This window comes from Schistocerca cancellata, chromosome 3 (assembly GCF_023864275.1).
Source record: "Schistocerca cancellata isolate TAMUIC-IGC-003103 chromosome 3, iqSchCanc2.1, whole genome shotgun sequence".
NCBI classification, from domain to species: domain Eukaryota; kingdom Metazoa; phylum Arthropoda; class Insecta; order Orthoptera; family Acrididae; genus Schistocerca; species Schistocerca cancellata.
The window spans coordinates 783,718,954-783,738,603 of NC_064628.1; the positions used below are offsets into that span (position 1 = coordinate 783,718,954).

A 19,650-nucleotide genomic window follows, 5' to 3' on the forward strand; every position below is an offset into this window, starting at 1 on the left:
TTGATATTTCGAAAATTAAATAATACGACGATTAATGAAAAATAGATTAATAATGAAGTTCGAGCGGGAGTCAAATCGTCGCCTCATATATGTTCGTCACAGAAAGTTCGAACGCTGATCACATTTTTTTTTTTTTTTTTTTTGCGTTTTGTTCGTTATTGTTCGTTATTTGGTCTGAAGGAAGCGCTCTGGGACATTTTTCGTTTAGTTCTTGAAGAAAACATGAAATCTGTTGAAGTTCGTTGATGATCGCTTCACTCCGTTGTTTGTTACAGAGACCAGTCAGCTCTTTGACCGAACACGCTGAGCTATCGTGCCGTCTCACTTGACCACCGTGAAATCTAACGTCCAGCCCCTAAGCACGAATACCTCAGTGCATAACAGACGCGTAAAACTTCTCTTGCGATTTTCTCGGAATTGCCAGAGTATATAAATCTGTGATCCGAATGCAGTGGCCTCCCCTTGTTAGTTGACATAGTACAGGTAGAACTCGAGTTGTATGCTCCAAGACGGGAGTGCCCTACCCAGGCAGTGCAGTGTCAGTGGCCTTACTTACGTTGCTCAGCGCCTGCGCGCCCACGATGACCCACCCCCAGCCGCCGTCTGGGGGCAGCAGCGCCGCCTGCAGCTGCGGCTGCGGCGCCTTCGCAGCCCCCGTCATCTCGCCGCCGGTGCTGTGCGCATTTGCCGGGCGCCCGTGCTCGCTTCCGCACTCAGCTGCTGCTCCTGCTCCTGCAAACAACAATAGCAACATTTTCAGTGAAGTTAATCGGGTCACTTGCTTGGTATACTGGGCAATGCTGATTGGACTGGTGCGTGCGTCGAACTTGAAAGAGGGCCACGGCTGTTTAATTTCTAATGAGTTGCTTGTATGTCACTATGATATCCGTCTATCAGCAGTAATGTGTCATCTACATACTTTGTTAATAAATAGCCAGTTTCAGTTGAGGAGTTTTCTTCTACTGTCTCAATAAATATCTCTGTAATAGTTCCTACAATACAGTTTCCAATTCTACTCCATCAGCTTGTGTGTCAATTTTCTTGTCAAATTCAAAATAATTTTGAGATAGAGTAAGCTGTAGGAAGTTTATGATTACATAGGCTTCAATAGTAGATTTCTATATCTGAAGAGGTTGTTCTTTATAATCTCAATTGTTTCAGATACCAGTACATTTGTGTATAAATTTGTTACGTCGAAAGAGTTGAATATGTCTGTATATACAGGGTGTCCCAAAATGAATGACCCGATTTTAACTTGCAGTAATATTGAGACAAATGTCACTAGATAACTGAATCAGCACTAGATGTAATCGGTATGGTCTAGAGTTTCAGAAAAAATCCGCTAGATGTCGCTACCAGCGCTGACCTGGAGCGTACAGCCAGTCTCGCGCAATATGGCGTCCGCGCAACAGAAGGTGTATTGTGATCGCAGTTCAGCGGGCGTTTCATATTAGATTTCGTGCTAAACCTCCATCACCAAAGAACATTCGACAGTGGTATAAACAGTTTGAAGAAATAGGATGCCTCTGTAAAGGCAAAAGTCCTGGCTGGCCACACGTTCTTGACCAAACAGTGGAACAAATCCTACGAGCATTTGGGCGGAGCCCCCGCAAGTCTACGCGTCGTGCTAGCCGAGAACTTGCGTTACCGCGCATGACAGTGTGGTGTGTGTTACGGGGTCGTTTAACCCTCAAACCATACCGATTACAACTCGTACAAGCTCTTTGAGATACTGACAAAGTGAAGCGAGTAGACTTTAGCAGTGTTATTCTAGAGCACGTTGAAGATAACACTTTTGTGTCACAGTTGATTTTCAGCAATGAGGAAACTTTCCATATTAGCAGTAAGGTTCACCATCATAATGTGCGTATAATCAGCAAAATGGAGCACCACCGCAATGGCACAACAATGCGCGCAGTTTCCTCAATGCCAACATGCCTCAACATTTGATAGGGCGTACAGGTCCTCGAGACCAGGCTTTACACCCCTGGCCTCCTAGGTCCCTTTACTTAACGCCATGTGATTTCTTCCTATGGTTATATGTTAAACAATGTGCTAAGTTCCTCCCTTACCTCGTGACATTCATGAACTAACAACCAGAATATCAGCTGCTGTAGATTCAGTGAAAGAAGACACCTTACACTCAGTTTGGGATGAATTTGGCTATCAGCTAGATATCATTCGTGCAGCCAATGGCGGACGTATTGAACATTCATGATGGATTTTTATGAACTTCTGTCTTTTCAGAGTAATTTAGTATGCAATTTGTTGGTGTTAAGCCCTTATTCCTAATAAATAATTCTATTTAAAATTGGGTCATTGTTTTTGATACACCATATTATGGGTCAATGTTCTTTTATTTTTTATGGTTTCTTTTTTGTTATATATGTGTAGGTTGGTTATTAATTTATTATGTTTCTTTGGAGATATATCAAACTGTCAATACAATTTATTATTGGACAGATTGCAACCTAGTTTTTATGTACCTTACGTTGTGTATGTAAAGTTGGAGTATGTGGGTTGAGTAAAGATTGTATTACAAATTTTAATTGCTTCTTTTTATCGGTGACTTATATTTGCTGGTTGGATTTGTGCTGTGTTTGTTTAATGTTGGTACTCTGGAAAAGATTTATTACTTAATCAATGTGGTTATTATGTTTTACAATGACTATACCATTTCCTTTGTCTGATTTCACTGCTATTGCATTTGATGTTAACAGTGTACTGTTTGTTTTTTAGAGTATTCGTTCTGTGTATGTCTTTTTGGTGTAGATTATTCTATTTTCTGTTTTAGTTTCTATGATTTTGGCGATTTTACTGTTAGCTTGTTTTGTTCACACATAGGTAATTTTGCCATGTCAGTTCCTGCATTCGTTGCAGGTATGAGTTGTTTTACATCATGCTGTAAAGCTGTCGTTCCATGTTGTATTTGAGATCTTTATTGAGTAATTCTCTTTCCTCATTTGTGAAATTTATGTTGGTAAGATGTCTTACATGCATGTAGAACTGGAACGGTCAAACAATTTCAGTTGTCGGTTTCCATTTGTAGTGTTGATTTTACATCAAAATTATTTAAATTGGTCTCTTCTTGATAAAATAATCTACTACCATCTATACATATAAGACACGTTGCTACTGATAAATGAGGATATTACTGATGTACAAACAATTCATCATCAGTTAAACACTCTGCACCCAAAAATATTATTTATAATAAAATGAGAACAAAGAGGGTTGACTTTTGTGGTAGCCATAACAGCTTTCCTCGTCGTAAGCAGAACCATGAAACATCTGGAAAACTTATTTATAAAGTGCCTCTACTGCCTTTTTCAGCAGGGGACAGTGTTGTACCTGGCTGATAATGAACCTAGCAATGCATAATGTTTCCTGGTCGGTGTTCCAGTCTAATGACCGATTTCACCATCTTATGAAAGTATGCATTCCAAAGACTACCATAAGCATTTCCAACATTGTCTACTGTTTTTGTTGTTGTGAGACATGAGGTTGTATTCTGTGCATCTTGTGTAACTGTGAGTTCTACACATTTGAATGCTGTATAATACATTAAAGCTATTTGGAAGATCTTATTAATTCTTCAGTTACAGAATTTTATGCTTTTAGCACTTTGAATATTTTTAAAACTGGACGTATAATGTGTGATGGTTAAGCCATACTTCTTCAGTCGTGTGTCATCTTGCACCTCGAAACAGGAGAAAGCCTTCTGCCAAGGAACATGTGATGCTTGCAAAATACCTGGGTTTCTTTACTGTCTTAACAGTTTTACCTGTCTTGAAAATGGTACTTGGTGTGAGTTTTATAGTATATAGTTAGAAATTTTCGTGTGTCAGAGATGATGTTTAATGCAACGACTCTGTAAGAGCACATTGTGCTCGGAGCTCTCTGCTCTGTGTCCATTCTTTGCTCTGTGACTTTTGGGGAGCGGAGACAGAAGTGTTGTTAGATTCGACATGAATAAGACCTATTTGAAACTCTATTTAAAAACTGATCGAATATAGTTGTGTGCAAATGGAAGGTTGTCCAGGCTGTGGACAAGTATTTAAATTAATTAGTAAAGTAAAATTCCATGAAAGGGAGTGATAATTATATTTCTACAGAAATAAAAGTTTAAGATAAATTAAACTTCGAGCGAACCTTTACGAGGTTTTTCACTGTTGCTGAAAAGATTACCTAATGTGTGGTTCGGAAGAATTGTTCGCAAGCGGTCTGGCTACTTAGAGCCTGCACTTTGGATACCAGTTTGGGGAAAACTTTCTTTCAGTTAGAATTACTATACGACGACTGAAGACCATTAGCCAACAACAGTTCCATACCTTGCACTGTGTGCGGTCTTGTTATCAGCGGTACTTCGGTAATGTATGTGCATAGAAGTGTGAATGTAACTTTTTTATGTACTCTCAGTTTAATTTTCTGGAGAAGTAAATACAAAGCTTTCACACTATGCATATCCCGAAGTAAGACTGATGCAGTAATAGAGTGTTTGAAATGCCATAGCTAAAACTTTAAGATTTTGTGAATTTACAATTCAGATAAATTCAGTTTGTAGTAATAACCTTGCAGATAGTGAACGTCGAATTGAATACAGTATTGCAAAAGAAAGTAAAGCACAACACTCCCACTTTATTTTCAGTGATAATTTTAACACCACCTATAAGTAGGAGAGAAGTTCAGTATTAAGAGTCAGACCGATATATAATATTTAGTTTCAAAATTATTACTTTCAATCTCTTCACAATACAGTTTCAAATAAATTCTATTAGAAAATGCGTAAGCTTGTAAATAGTTGTTGGTTACACTTACACTGAAACTGATTTCGATTACTGATTATTGGTACGTAGCAGAGTAATAACGAAACAAAATGATTATTGAACAAAATACTGAAAAAAATTATCGATTGCAACAGTTTTAAATTTTAGTAAGATATTTGTTCCTGTGTATATGGGCACGTCGCACCTTGGAACATTTTTCACATTTGCATCATTCTTACTGTTGCAGAGTAATTTTTGTAATTTCAGAAAAAAGTCGCAGTTCACAAAAAGTGAATGATACCTTTTCAAAATGGAAAAATAGAGTATATTAAAGACTGAAATGTGTTCCAAGGTATAACACTCTCCCGTACGATATTTTACTCGCCAGTACACATTTCAAAGCATTATCTGTGTCTGAATAATTTGGGGATACTTCCCTGAGCTGGCATATGCACCGCAAAGCAGAAAAATTCAAAGGTACGTCGTGTGTTTTTAACTCAGGCTGCGACTATTGTACTTCAAACCCATATCTATTATACAATGATTTTGCAAACTTCAGTAAAAATCGTTCTGCTAGCTCCTCAAGATACGCGTTTCAATCGCGTTGAATGTTAAACGAAGCCCTGAAGATAAAAAAAAAAAAAAAAAAACGGTTCAAATGACTCTGAGCACTATGGGACTTAACATCTGAGGTCATCAGTCCCCTAGAACTTAGAACTACTTAAACCTAACTAAGGACATCACACACATCCATGCCCGAGGCAGGATTCGAACCTGCGACCGTAGCGGTCGCGCGGTTCCAGACCGTAGCGTCCAGAAACGCTCGGCCACTCCGACAGGCTCTGTCAGTCATTAGTGCCCTTGTTCACGAGAGCGAGTCATCTTTGCCAAAACTTGGAACTGTTGATGCAAAAGCTTTGATTGGAGAGGGCGAATGACAAAGACATGTAGCAGAGTTCGTTGCTGTTCCTTCCTGCTACGAAACATATAGACATTTTCGTGTCTGTGGCCGGCACGCAGTAGCAAACAGTATTTCAACCATTTGTCTTGTGTTTAATATGGACGCATATATATCTTTCCTAATTCTGAAATACGTTGTTCGAAAGAAGTGTTAGATATTCTGATTCGACATTTGTTCACAACCAGCATCGCTAAACTGTATATCTAACCTACAAGTAAATTATATTGACTTTCTGTTACATTCCGACTTCGTAAATTTATTGTCTAAGATCTTTTTCCTGAATGTATGAATTCCATCTCCTGTACTAGCCTTACTAGTCTCCATGTTTGAATCCTTGAACTTATCTTCTTGGGGAAACGTGTTTCTTACACTTACGTTGCATTAACTCGGCAGTAACATTGCACAATCTTACCTCTTTAGTATTCATTTATTTTTGTAGGAAATTTTCAGCAATCCAGGTACTTCGACGATGATTCAGCTCCGCGAGATATCCTGCGGCTGAGATGACGTAATTGCAAATCAGTACAAAAGCTCATTGTTTTCAGGTTCTTATGCAACGCAGGTAACTGACGACAAAGGCATTTGTCTTTGCGTAAATCGGCCCTATAAGGTGCGATTTAATATACAGAGTGTTTAAAAACGAATGACCTGTTGTTGGACGGTAATAATTACGAAAAATGGAATGTGTCAGAAAGGAAATGTATGCTGCTTATCTACTATTTCAGACAATCGCCGCTAGATGTCAGTCAATGCGTCTTTTCTGTTTGCAGGCAGTCAGAAGCAAGATGGCGCCCACCCAATAGAAGGCGTTTTGTGTGCTACAGTTTGCAAAAAATGAGTCAGTGATTTTTGTCCAGCGTGTTTTTGTCGGCTTTTTTGCATTGATCTGCCTGCACCCAAAAACATTCGACGTTGGTATCGCCGATTTGAAGAGACAGGATGCTTGTGCGAAATTAACAGTTCAGGTCGACCTCACACTTCTGATGACATGGTGGAAGAAAGTTCGGCGAAACGTTTGAGTGGAGTGCATGAAAGTCTACTCTCCGCGCAAGCACAGAGATGGCAATGTCTCATACTACTGTCTGGCGGGTATTAAAAGCGTCGTTTGGTCTGTAAACCATACAGACTTCAGTTAGTGCAAGCTCTTGTGGCTGGTAATGAAAGCAAACGAGTTGACTTCAGCAATGCTCTGGTAGAGGATGTGGATGACGATGATTTTTACCACAATTAATTTTCAGCGATGATGCAAAATTTCATGTTAATCGTAAAGTAAACCGACATAACGTGAATATAGGGACTCCAGAACCCTCATGACATTATTCAGCACAAAAGAGACTCACCTAAAGTAACCGTTTTTTGTCTCCTTGCTCTGGAAAAACTACGGTTCCTTCTTTTCTTTTAAGGAAACCACAGTGACTGGAATGAGCTATCTTCAAATCCCGCAGAATTGTGTTTTTTCCACAACTTCAGGAGAACTTTGATGCCTTCATTTTCCAACAGAATGGAGCTCCGCCACACTGGCACAACGATGTACATCAGTATCTCAATGTCATTGAACCTCAAGGCCGGTTAGGGCACGTGAGACTCCGCGTCCTTGGCCTCTAAGATCGCCAGACATGACTCCACGCAATTTTCTCTTGTGGGGGTACGTGAAGGAAAGTGTGTTCAGCTCTCCTTAGAACAGAATAATATCCGCCATAGCTTCTGTAAAATCTGATACATTGCATAAAGTTTACAACGAATTTAGCTATCATTTAGACGTTATTTGTGCTACTGCTGGTGGACACATGGAGCATTTGTAACAGCATAGATAAAACTTCAAGATTTTGTAAGTATTTTGCAATTCATCCCATGTTTGTAGTATGTTTTTATCAACGATTATGGAGTTTTTAAGTCAGATCATTCTTTTTGAAACACTCTGTGATATGAAGTTGTGTAGTATATGGTTTGCAGTTCACGCACATTTAGTTGTTACTTTCCTGCATTCTCTTTGGGTTTTTACATAAGTTTTGCTGTCTCGCGATATCACAGGGGTGTATTTCAGGGCATAAATTGTGTTCATAATCTTGTATGAACATTCAGAAGGAGTACCAGCTTACAAGATCTACGGTAGTGAACGATGGATGAACGAGAAACCAGCATGATATTAGTATAAACAAACGCTAATGAAATCAAATTTGGAATACTGCTTTTACAGAATTTTGCAAGATAATAGAAGAACATATATGTAAGGTTAAGGGAGAACGTTTGCAACCAGTAACTAGCGAAACATATTTTTTAAAATACTTTTCATCTTTACCGCCAGCACACCTGTATAAACTTATGGCTTTGCACTAATACAGTTTTTTTCTACTGCTGCCAGACAGTGCCACAAGTAGTCAGCGTGAAGTTGTATATAATTTACAAATCGTCTTTGCATCAGTAATTGAAACAAATCCACCTAATGATTATGGCATTAGCACGAGAAACATGTAGCAGGAATAGTGATGAAAGTGCCTGCTTACAGTAGTTTGTACTTTCAATCGAGGGGGGAATTAAATGTAAAGATATTAGCTCAGATAAATTTATTGTTAAATTTTGATGCAGTACTCGATTCGTATTTCATTAGCAAAGAATATTGGTGAGAAAAAGCCAGTCCTCTGTCACCGAGGTCGAGAGAAGACGAAGGTGGTTAAACGTCTCATCGACGCTGACATGATTAAAGGTGAAGCAACAATTTGCAATAACCAAGGTTGGGAAGGAAATCAGCGACCTTCTTTCCACAAGAACCGTCCCAGTTTTAATCTTAAGCGAATAATATCGTGGATTTCTTTCGTTATCATAGGACCATTGTGTTTTCTGGCTGGTACCTAGAAAACTAAACCGCCAGCAAAGGAAAAAAATCGTCTGCCAGTCTCACTAATCGAGTTCTGCCACTTGCTCTAAACATGCCCCCTCAGAGATTCGGCCTTAAAAAAAATTGTCTGTCAGGATCGAATCCCTGGAATGGTAGTATCTTTTGGCAGTAGAGAGAACCTCCAACCAATGACCATGAGAAATCGCACAGAGGATTGCTACATAAATACCCAAGCAGTGCATGGACCGGCTGTAAGACCAACTTCTCAGGGAGTTCTTTTGCATTATGGTATTGTATTGTATTGTTATATTAACCGGGGGCCTAGAAACGTCGGGGAGGCTCCATCCCCGCCGCAGCCGCGGTGGTCCACAAGCCCACGACGACTACCGCAGTCCACTTCACCCCCCCCCCTCCCCAACACCGAACCACTCTTTCAGGGTTATTGTGCGGTTCGGTCCCCGGTGGAACCCCCACCTGTAGTGTAGCTGAGGCGGAATAAGGGGAACCAACCCGCATTCGCCGAGACAGATGGAAAACCGCCTAAAACCATCCACAGATCGGCCGGCTCACCGGACCTCGACACAAGTGCGCCGAGCGTATTCGTACCGGAGACTAGGCTCTCCTTCCCAGTCCGGAAAGCCACGTGTAAGGCCGGACGGCTAACCGGACGGGCTGCATTTATGCTACTCGCGCTAAAGATCTCACTTAGAGATATTATTAGTTTTATAAACTCAATGGAGCAGATGTTTTTTCGGAATTATCCAGATATGGCAAATAATATAATATTCATTGCGACATATGTAGATGACTTGCTGTTTGTGTTTGAAGGTTCCCATGAAGAGCTAGAACTGTTATTTACCACTTTCAATAACCTCCATGAAAAAATCAGTTTCACGCAAGAAAATCAGACAGCTGATAGGACGTTAGACTATCTCGATCTGACTCTATCCATTATTGGCAACAAAATAGATTTGAAAATTTTTCGGAAAGCAACCTATTCCGACATCATCATCCCAGCGGATTCCACCCATCCTCAGGCCCATAAAATGGCTTTTTTTTCACTCGAGTATCCATCGAGCCCTTTCCATTCCGCTTTCGCCAGTCAACTTACAGAACGAATTAAAAGTCCTCGAAAACATCGCTCAGAATAATGGATATAATCCCAGTATAGTGAGACAGTTGTTCAACAAAAAAACACCAAAGAAGACTACCAACCTTTCCAGTTCAGGTACTCACAATCAACATCAGGCAACGAAATACATATCAGTTCCCTTTATAGGTAACATATCCTATAAGGTAGGTCGTTTATTGAAAAATCTAGGGTGTAAAGTTTCATACTCTACCACCAACAACCTCAAAAAGAATTTAGCTCATTCTCTGGATAAAGGTAATGTATAAAATCACGTGTGCTGAATGTCCTTCTTATTACATTGGCCAGACAGGAAGGGCCCTGTCTGTTAGGTACAAAGATCACCTGCCGACAAAAAGCGGTGATGGAACTCGAGGGTCTACATTTGCTGAACATCTGGTCCAAAAGGCGCATGCTCCCAAGCCTCTAAAAGACGCAGAGCTTTTGCATAATGAAGTAAAGGGATGTAGGCTAGACACCCTCGAAGAATTGCAAATATTTAAACATCTTAGTATTGATAGAGACAACTTACTTAATGATCAGCTGCAACTAAAAAATAAGTTATTTCGAAGGATTTCAACCTTTACTCCAGTGGAGTTGACCCACAGTCCGCTTCGAATGGCCGATGCTGTTTCCCTATCTGCTTTGTTCCTTTATTATAGTGCGATTGTACATACGTGTCTTTGTATTTCGTTATATGTTTGCTAATGACACATAGTTGCTAAGGCGTTTTTATGTTAAAGACATTTTATGCTTAGCACGCATGGTTTCGACACTAATTTTTACTTGCTGTAGCGGGGCTTCGCCCTCTTACTATAATATTTAATTGGAAAAAATTTTTATACCTTGGCTTTGTAGTTTGTTCTCAGGTAAATTGATAGGTTTGTCCAATTGTAGGACAGCTTTCAGTCACATTTTGTTTATATGTATATTTGCTCTAAGCAATTTTGAGACAGTTTGTCTCTCGCGCCTGCGCTTGCGCTTGCGCTCGCGCATGCGCTTGGCCGCGGCCGAGCCTCGCCGCGTAACTGCTCACAACGCCTAGTTTTCGAGCCGCTCACGTGTGGTCCGTATTTCTGGCCGGCGTAGCTCCGTCTACGTTCGCCTTAATGGTTTTAATTTTGACTGACATAATCTTATGATTATGCGTCTTTATTGTTTCAATTTTTAATCTGTGACACGGCCAGTGTTTGGCTCTCAAAATAATATAATTTTTGGTAAGTATCACGATTTCTTTATTATTCAATTATTAGACTGATAATGCATTTCAGTGAGTAATATATGTCCGTATGTGGTTTAATTTATAGGTTCTGAAGAAGATTCCACTACTGGAATCGAAACCTAGGTAAACGAGTAAAATTACCTTGCAACTGAAGGCTGAAAAAAAAAATGTTTATTTTCTGTACATTTCACAGTTGCTGACACGCTGCAATATGTTAAAGATTTGTTATTCCACCGGCTTTTGATGAGTTGTCGCAGAGGAGTCTTGAGCATTGCTCCTACCGCACATCTGCGTAAGCAAGTTATTCTCATTCGAGTGGCTATCTAGTACACAGAAATCTTTATAGCTTTATAGATGTACACCGTGCGGTAAGTCTGGAACTTCATCGTGGCTGCAGAGGTACCTCGTATACTAGCAGATGCCGACACCTCGAACGACTGCCCAAAGATTTGCCCTTAGCCTCTTATATTCACGTTGCTGAGATTTCTCTCATCACGTTTTAGGCGCGGCCGCGAATGCCTCGTCGTTACCTACACCGTAGAAATCTGTTGTTACCCACAAATGTGGGCTTGAGTTATCTGCAGACTGCTTTAGTGGTGGATACCGTATAATTCCCACGGCATTCGTCGGGTCCCAGAAAGACTATTACATGCTGGTGAATTCAACGAAGCGTGTCGTCAGTACCCTAGACTTACAACTACGTAAACCTAACTAACCTAAGGATATCACACACATACATGCCCGAGGCAGGATTCGAACCTGCGACTGTGGCAGCCGCGTGGTTCCGGACTGAAGCAACTAAAACCGCTCGGCCACAGCGCCGGCCCCAGTTACAACAATCTTGAGCTAGTTGGCCTCAGGAAAGAATTCAACGGCCTTATGACACCATTCTGAATCGAACCAATGGACGCATCTAAGACGGCGCGGGTGAAAAAGTCATACTGTTAAGTGGGCCGATACTGCCAAGTTCTTTTTAAATTTCACTAGATTTTGTAATCAGTGAAGTAACATGACATTCCCTCCAACATGTGGAGCTCACTTCATTTTCTCCGCCCCTACTTTGTACTTCACTTTTTCAGTCAGGCAGTGTATATTGGTATCTGTGACAAGACAGTTCCTGCAGAGATAGCCCAGCGCGAAAGAAAACACAGCACCGGGCTGTGTAACAGCAAGGAAAACTGACAAGAAAGCTCGATAAGGCCTGTGTAGCCTGCTGAAGGAGTGACAAAGTGTGACGAGGGTTAACAGGTCTTGTCAGTCTTAATTAGACTTCCTTGTCAGTTTTCCTTAAAGCGCCCATCCATCTGCAATTTGCAGTTGTTACGAGCGGTGTAAGCATGGTTCCCATCTGTTGCTGAGAGTCAGACTGACTGTTTTCGTGTAATTTTGACACTCTTTCAACAAAAGAAACGATAATCTTTGACATGAAACATAAGTTCAACAATCAGTTACATTTACTGAATGAGTTACGTACAAGTAGACCTATAGAAACGACTTCCATAACGACATACATAGGGATGAAAAAACTGCATGTAAATCGAGGAAAGAATGTGATCATAATAAATGAAAAGAGACAGTTGTCAATGTAAATACAGAATACACGAGGAACTTAAGCAATATCAATAAGGTATTTACATTGACAACTGTCTCTTCTTTTTTTAATTGGATGTGTATCACTCTCCATGTTTCATACCTCTTGATGCAGCCTTGTCTAGTACTAATTTTATCTTATTTCATTAGTTTTGTTTATTAATAGAAACTGTTATGTAGGCATGCTATTCCTATTTTGTGCTAAAGGTTTTCTTGTCAACTCCATCGTTATTTATGTACTGTTCAGTTTTTACCATTTCATTGCGAAGATGTTATTCACTGTATGTTTCTACTTTAGATGTGTTACTTCTCTTCCAATGTTGTCTGCTAACATTTAACTTCTTTGGTGATAATACTCAGTAAATGTCTGAAGATGGCCTTGTAAGCCGAAAACCGGTTAGCAATAAAAATAATATTGTAGAAAAAAAGCAAACTGGTGCTTTTCATTTATTATTATAATGTTGTTCTACCAAGAACCGACGGAAGATTCTGTTAATATGAATGTGATCATTTTTACACAGATAAGAGGAAAGTTTAGAAAAGTCGTTTAAGTTCATAAAAAACTAAGAACTGCACTAGAATTTTACCTGTAGGCAGGGTCTACACACACCACAAATAATGTAGTGTCATTTCATTTCTAGCTCTTGGACGACCAATACCTATTAACGGGACAATGGTAATCAAAGGTATGGGACAATGGAAATCAAAAGCACAAAATGTCAAAAAGAAAGCTACCAGAATATTTGGGTTCGGTCAAATTGATAGCCGTGCTGTAGGAAAATACGTACAAGATAAAGTAATAAAATACTGAAAATATCCACGTTGAGTTAATTTACAGTTCTAAAGATATTGAGAAAACAAAGACTGATATGTTCTATCTACTAAAGAGAATGTGAGGAAATCGATACAGAAAACGTAATGGCAAAACTATCTGCAATAAGGGCTATGATCTTAGCAATAATTTTTGCGATCAGATTTCGGCGAACAATATACGAGAAAATTCTTGGAAATTATGGTCATATCTGAAGTCATTGAACGGCTCCAAACCTTACATCCAATTTATCGTAGATTAGACTGATGACGCTACTGAAGGTAGCAGACAGAAGCCCGAAATTTTAGATACAGAATACTTAAATATCTACTCACATGTGAGGATACTACCATACAAATTTTTGACCATCGCAAACACTCACAGAAGTGAGATACTGATATAAACACTTTCGATATTCGAAGGTAATGACTCCTCAAAGCGAACAAGACCGTAGGCCCTGACGGTATAGTCAGAAAAAAATCGGACCACCAAAATATAATTAATGTAGAGTAATGAAATTTCGGGAATACATTGTGTAGGTAATAAATATAAGTGATTAAGATTGCATTACCAAAGGGTTAATGCAAGCACGGGGTACGCCATCATAAAATATGAGATGCAACCGTTAGAATGCTGAATGCAGGCGTGCCGACGTGCATGCGTTGCGTTGTACGGGTGTCGGATGTCAGTTTGTGGGATGGAGTTCGATGCCTTTTGCACTTGGTCGGACAATACAGGAGCGGCTAATGTTCGTTGTGGATAATGCTGAAGTTGTCGTCCGATGATATCTCATATGCACTCGACTGGAGACAGATGTGGTGACCGAGCAGGCCAAGGCAATATGTCGACACACTGTAGACAGTGGTGGGTTACAACCGCGATATGTGAGCGAGCGTTATCCTGTTGGAAAACCCCTCTTGGAATCCTGATGTGAGCACAAAAGGTCGAATCACAAAACTGATGCACAAATCAGAGAGTGTGAGATAACTACACTACTGGCCATTAAAATTGCTACATCACGAAGATGACGTGCTACACACGCGAAATTTAACTGACAGGAAGAAGATGCTGTGCGATGTAAGTGATTAGCTTTTCAGAGCATTCACACAAGGTTGGTGCCGGTGGCGACACCTACAACGTGCTGACATGAGGAAAGTTTCCAACCGATTTCTCATACACAAACAGCAGTTGACCGGCGTTGCCTGGTGAAACGTTGTTGTGATGCCTCGTGTAAGGAGGAGAAATGCGTACCAACACGTTTCTAACTTTGATAAAGGTCGGATTGTAGCCTATTGCGATTGCGGTTTATAGTATCGCGACATTGCTGCTCGCGTTGGTCGAGATCCAATGACTGTTAGCAGAATATGGAATCGGTGGGTTCAGGAGGGTAATACGGAACGCCGTGCTGGATCCCAACGGCCACGTATCACTAGCAGTCGAGATGACAGGCATCTTATCAGCGTGGCTGTAACGGATCGTGCAGCCACGTCTCGATCCCTGAGTCAACAGATGGGGACGTTTGCGAGACAACCACCATCTGTACGAACAGTTCGACGACGTTTGCAGCAGCATGGACTATCAGCTCAGAGACCATGGCTGCGGTTACCCTTGACGCTGCATGACAGACAGGAGCGCCTGCACCTGGGTGCACGAATGGCAAAACGTCATTTTTTTCGGATGAATCCAGGTTCTGTTTACAGCAACATGATGGTCGCATCCGCATTTGGCGACATCGCGGTGAACGCACATTGGAAGCGTGTATTCGTCATCGCCATACTGGTGTATCACCCGGCGTCATGGTACGGGATGCCATTGGTTACACGTCTCTGCCACCTCTTGTTCGCATTGACGGCACTTTGAATAGTGGACGTTACATTTCAGATGTGTTACGACCCGTGGCTCCAGCCTTCATTCGATCCCTGCGAAACCCTATATTTCAGCATGATAATGCACGACCGAGTGTTGCAGGTCCTGTACGGGCCTTTCTGGATACAGAAAATGTTTGATTGCTGCCCTGGCCAGCACATTCTTCAGATCTCTCAGCAATTGAAAACGTCTGGTCAATGGTGGCCTAGCAACTGGCTCGTCACAATACGTCAGTCACTGTCTTCATGAACTGTGGTATCGTGTTGAAGCTGCATGGGCAGCTGTACCTGTACACGCCATCCAAGCTGTGTTTGACTCGATGCCCAGGCGTATGAAGGCCGTTATTACGGCCAGAGTTGGTTGTTCTGGGTACTGATTCCTCAGGATCTATGGACCCAAATTGCGTGAAAATGTAATCACATGTCAGTTCTAGTATAATATGTTAGTCCAATGAATACCCGTTTACCATCTGCATTTCTTCTTGGTGTAGCAATTTTAAGGGCCAGTAGTGTAGACGTGACCGCCTGCTCTCACAGAAAATCGTACTTCAGACCACACGTCCAGATATAGGTCCAGTGTGTGTAGTACGCAGCAGGTTGGTAGCAGGCCCTCAACTGGCCTCCTTATAACCAAGACACAGCCATCACTGGCACCGAGGAAGGACAAGCTTTCATCAGAAAATACAACCGATCTCCGTCCTGCCCTCCAATGACTTCCCGCTTGACACCACTAAAATCGCAATTGGCGGTGGTTTGTGGTCAGCGCAATGCACGCTACAGAACGTCTGTCTCATAGCTGTTCTTGAAGTAACCGATTTGTAACAGTTCGTCATATCATTGCGGTGCCAACTGCTGCTCAAATTGCTGCTGCAGATGCAGTACGATGCACCAGAGCCATACCCCGAGGACGTTGTTCTTCCGTCTCTAGTGCCACGTGGCCGTCTGGAGCCCGGTCTTCTTCCTACCGTACATTCTCGTGACCATCGCTGCCAGCAGTGATGTACAGTGGCTACAGTCCTGCCACGTTTTGCTCCAGTATCGCAGATGGAACATCCAACTTCTCCTAGACGTATTACACGACCTTGTTCAAACTGAGTGAGAGGTTGGTAACGGGGTCTTTCTTTAAGGCATGCCGGCCAGAGTGACCGAGCGGTTCTAGGCGCCACAGTCTGGAACCGCGCGACCGCTACGGTCGCAGGTTCGAATCCTGCTGTGGGCCCATGTGCGTGATGTCCTTAGGTTAGTTAGATTTAAGTAGTTCTAAGTTCTAGGGGACTGATGACCTCAGATGTTAAGTCCCATAGTGCTCTGAGCCATTTGAACCATTTGTACCTTTAAGGCATTCTTGAATAATATCAACTCACCACGTGCAATCTCATAGGTAACTAACGCCCGCGACCGTTACACGCCTACAAACTTTCGTTTATGTCGCACAACTCCTTGGTGTTGCGATATTTTCCGTCAGTGTATTACATTTGAAATTGAATACACAACCGGATTAACTCCTTTACTAGCTCATAATTATCAAAGATCTCACGTGCAATGTGTAATCCATCTTGTGTGGATTAAAGCGTGTGTCACCCCTGTTTGCAAGAAGGTTGAAAGAAACTGAATTACAGTCCGTTATCGCCGACGCCCGTCTGTTGTAGGACTCTAGAGAACAGTTAAAGCTCGAACGATCATTATGACTACCTGTAGAAAAAGAAACGTCTCTGACAGAATGAATGCGGTTTTAAGTTAAGGGGAGGTTTAGTATCTTTGTCCCGAAAGAAGCATGTTGTTTGAGAATTTATTTCTCGTGATGTGTTATATCAAATTTGGTCAAAGTTTTTGTTAATATTTCCTCTACAAACTGGAATTTTTCGACCGGAAATGTCGAAGAGCAAAGGAGGAAGTGCCGTCGGAACGAAACAAAATTTCAATGTAGACCTCCACGCGCGGTATGTCACAGGTCAGCCGGCTCGTCTGAAATCAAAACTGAGTTGACGTTAGCGAAGTATATAAGATTCTTTAGAAGTTGTACCTCGCTTAAGTTATTTTGACCATAGGAAACAAAATAGCGGCCATTTGAAAAAAAAAACAGTTTTTTCATCGATTTTTAGACTTCGTCAGCCAAGTAAAAATATTTATAGTTGATGGATCTGAATAAAAGTGTTACAATTCCTAGACATTTTAGTTAGTTTCGTCGGAAACAAAGAATCATGCCAATCGGTTGAGTAGATTTGAAGTTACCATACCGCGCGAGAAAAGAATAGTCATTTCGAGAAAAACGCGTTTGAAGTTTTGACTACATATAAATGCAATATTATGCAACGTACGTTCAATATGCTATTCCGGGTCCATAAACTAGTTCTTCCTCTTCCTCACAGAGGCCGTTCTGCTCTACCTGAGCCATCCTGCGCAGTCCCAGAGCCGCTCGTGTGGCCGGTGACCAGCGGTTTTCAGCCGCTTGAATCCGGTGGTCGTCCGAATGCTTGGCGAACTGCATCGAATAGACTCCCAGGGTGACGTCCATCGTTGTCATGGTCTTCAGAATTGCTGAATACCCTTCGTTGAAGCTGTTCGCTGCCAGAAAAGTTACAATCTCCACAGTCTTCGAGCCAGAATGCAAATGTTTGGGGACTAACTTCCAAAAACACGCGTTCAAACTTCCATAATACAATAACTCGTCCTCCGAAAGAAAAAAAAAAAAACTGGTGCGTGAAAAAGGCCGATTTCAGGCAAGTGCATTTTTTTGTCCAACCGTGAATAACAAACATTTCCGTTCCGTATTCGGAAAAGCCGTTTCAGGGCTGGATTCTAAACACTTTTATGGATCCAAAAACACAAGTAAAAAAAATCGATTTTTTGAACCAAAAGATAAACCTCCCCTTAAGCAATCTGAACAAAATGGTGCTTGCTTTACTCCCACATCTTGCAACCTTTAGATAAGGGGGTTGGATAAAAATATGAGACTATCAAAATACAATACCTTACCGCGCCTCATACAGTGTAGGAAGCCCGTCGGGATTCAAAACAGCTTCCAGTCGTCTCTGAAGGGATAACACAGGTCCTGTATTGTTTTAAAGGTAATATTATACCATTATTCCTGCAAAATACACTCCTGGAAATTGAAATAAGAACACCGTGAATTCATTGTCCCAGGAAGGGGAAACTTTATTGACACATTCCTGGGGTCAGATACATCACATGATCACACTGACAGAACCACAGGCACATAGACACAGGCAACAGAGCATGCACAATGTCGGCACTAGTACAGTGTATATCCACCTTTCGCAGCAATGCAGGCTGCTATTCTCCCATGGAGACGATCGTAGAGATGCTGGATGTAGTCCTGTGGAACGGCTTGCCATGCCATTTCCACCTGGCGCCTCAGTTGGACCAGCGTTCGTGCTGGACGTGCAGACCGCGTGAGACGACGCTTCATCCAGTCCCAAACATGCTCAATGGGGGACAGATCCGGAGATCTTGCTGGCCAGGGTAGTTGACTTACACCTTCTAGAGCACGTTGGGTGGCACGGGATACATGCGGACGTGCATTGTCCTGTTGGAACAGCAAGTTCCCTTGCCGGTCTAGGAATGGTAGAACGATGGGTTCGATGACGGTTTGGATGTACCGTGCACTATTCAGTGTCCCCTCGACGATCACCAGTGGTGTACGGCCAGTGTAGGAGATCGCTCCCCACACCATGATGCCGGGTGTTGGCCCTGTGTGCCTCGGTCGTATGCAGTCCTGATTGTGGCGCTCACCTGCACGGCGCCAAACACGCATACGACCATCATTGGCACCAAGGCAGAAGCGACTCTCATCGCTAAAGACGACACGTCTCCATTCGTCCCTCCATTCACGCCTGTCGCGACACCACTGGAGGCGGGCTGCACGATGTTGGGGCGTGAGCGGAAGACGGCCTAACGGTGTGCGGGACCGTAGCCCAGCTTCATGGAGACGGTTGCGAATGGTCCTCGCCGATACCCCAGTGTCCCTAATTTGCTGGGAAGTGGCGGTGCGGTCCCCTACGGCACTGCGTAGGATTATACGGGCTTGGCGTGCATCCGTGCGTCGCTGCGGTCCGGTCCCAGGTCGACGGGCACGTGCACCTTCCGCCGACCACTGGCGACAACATCGATGTACTGTGGAGACCTCACGCCTCACGTGTTGAGCAATTCGGCGGTACATCCACCCGGCCTCCCGCATGCCCACTATACGCCCTCGCTCAAAGTCCGTCAACTGCACGTACGGTTCACGTCCACGCTGTCGCGGCATGCTACCAGTGTTAAAGACTGCGATGGAGCTCCGTATGCCACGGCAAACTGGCTGACACTGACGGCGGCGGTGCACAAATGCTGCGCAGCTAGCGCCATTCGACGGCCAACACCGCGGTTCCTGGTGTGTCCGCTGTGCCGTGCGGGTGATCATTGCTTGTACAGCCCTCTCGCAGTGTCCGGAGCAAGTATGGTGGGTCTGAC

General features: G+C 42.4%; 1 protein-coding gene across 2 annotated transcripts in view; it reads right to left on the bottom strand.

Annotated features, from left to right (window-relative positions):
* The window catches only part of LOC126175835 (uncharacterized), a 288,518-nt gene that overhangs the window by 121,333 nt on the left and 147,535 nt on the right, over positions 1–19,650 (bottom strand). For both annotated transcript variants that reach the window (XM_049922837.1, XM_049922836.1), the window contains exon 2: positions 557–732. In XM_049922837.1, coding sequence (XP_049778794.1) covers positions 557–661 — 105 coding nt within the window. In that variant the 5' untranslated portion in view covers positions 662–732. The remainder of the gene's footprint in view (positions 1–556; positions 733–19,650) is intronic.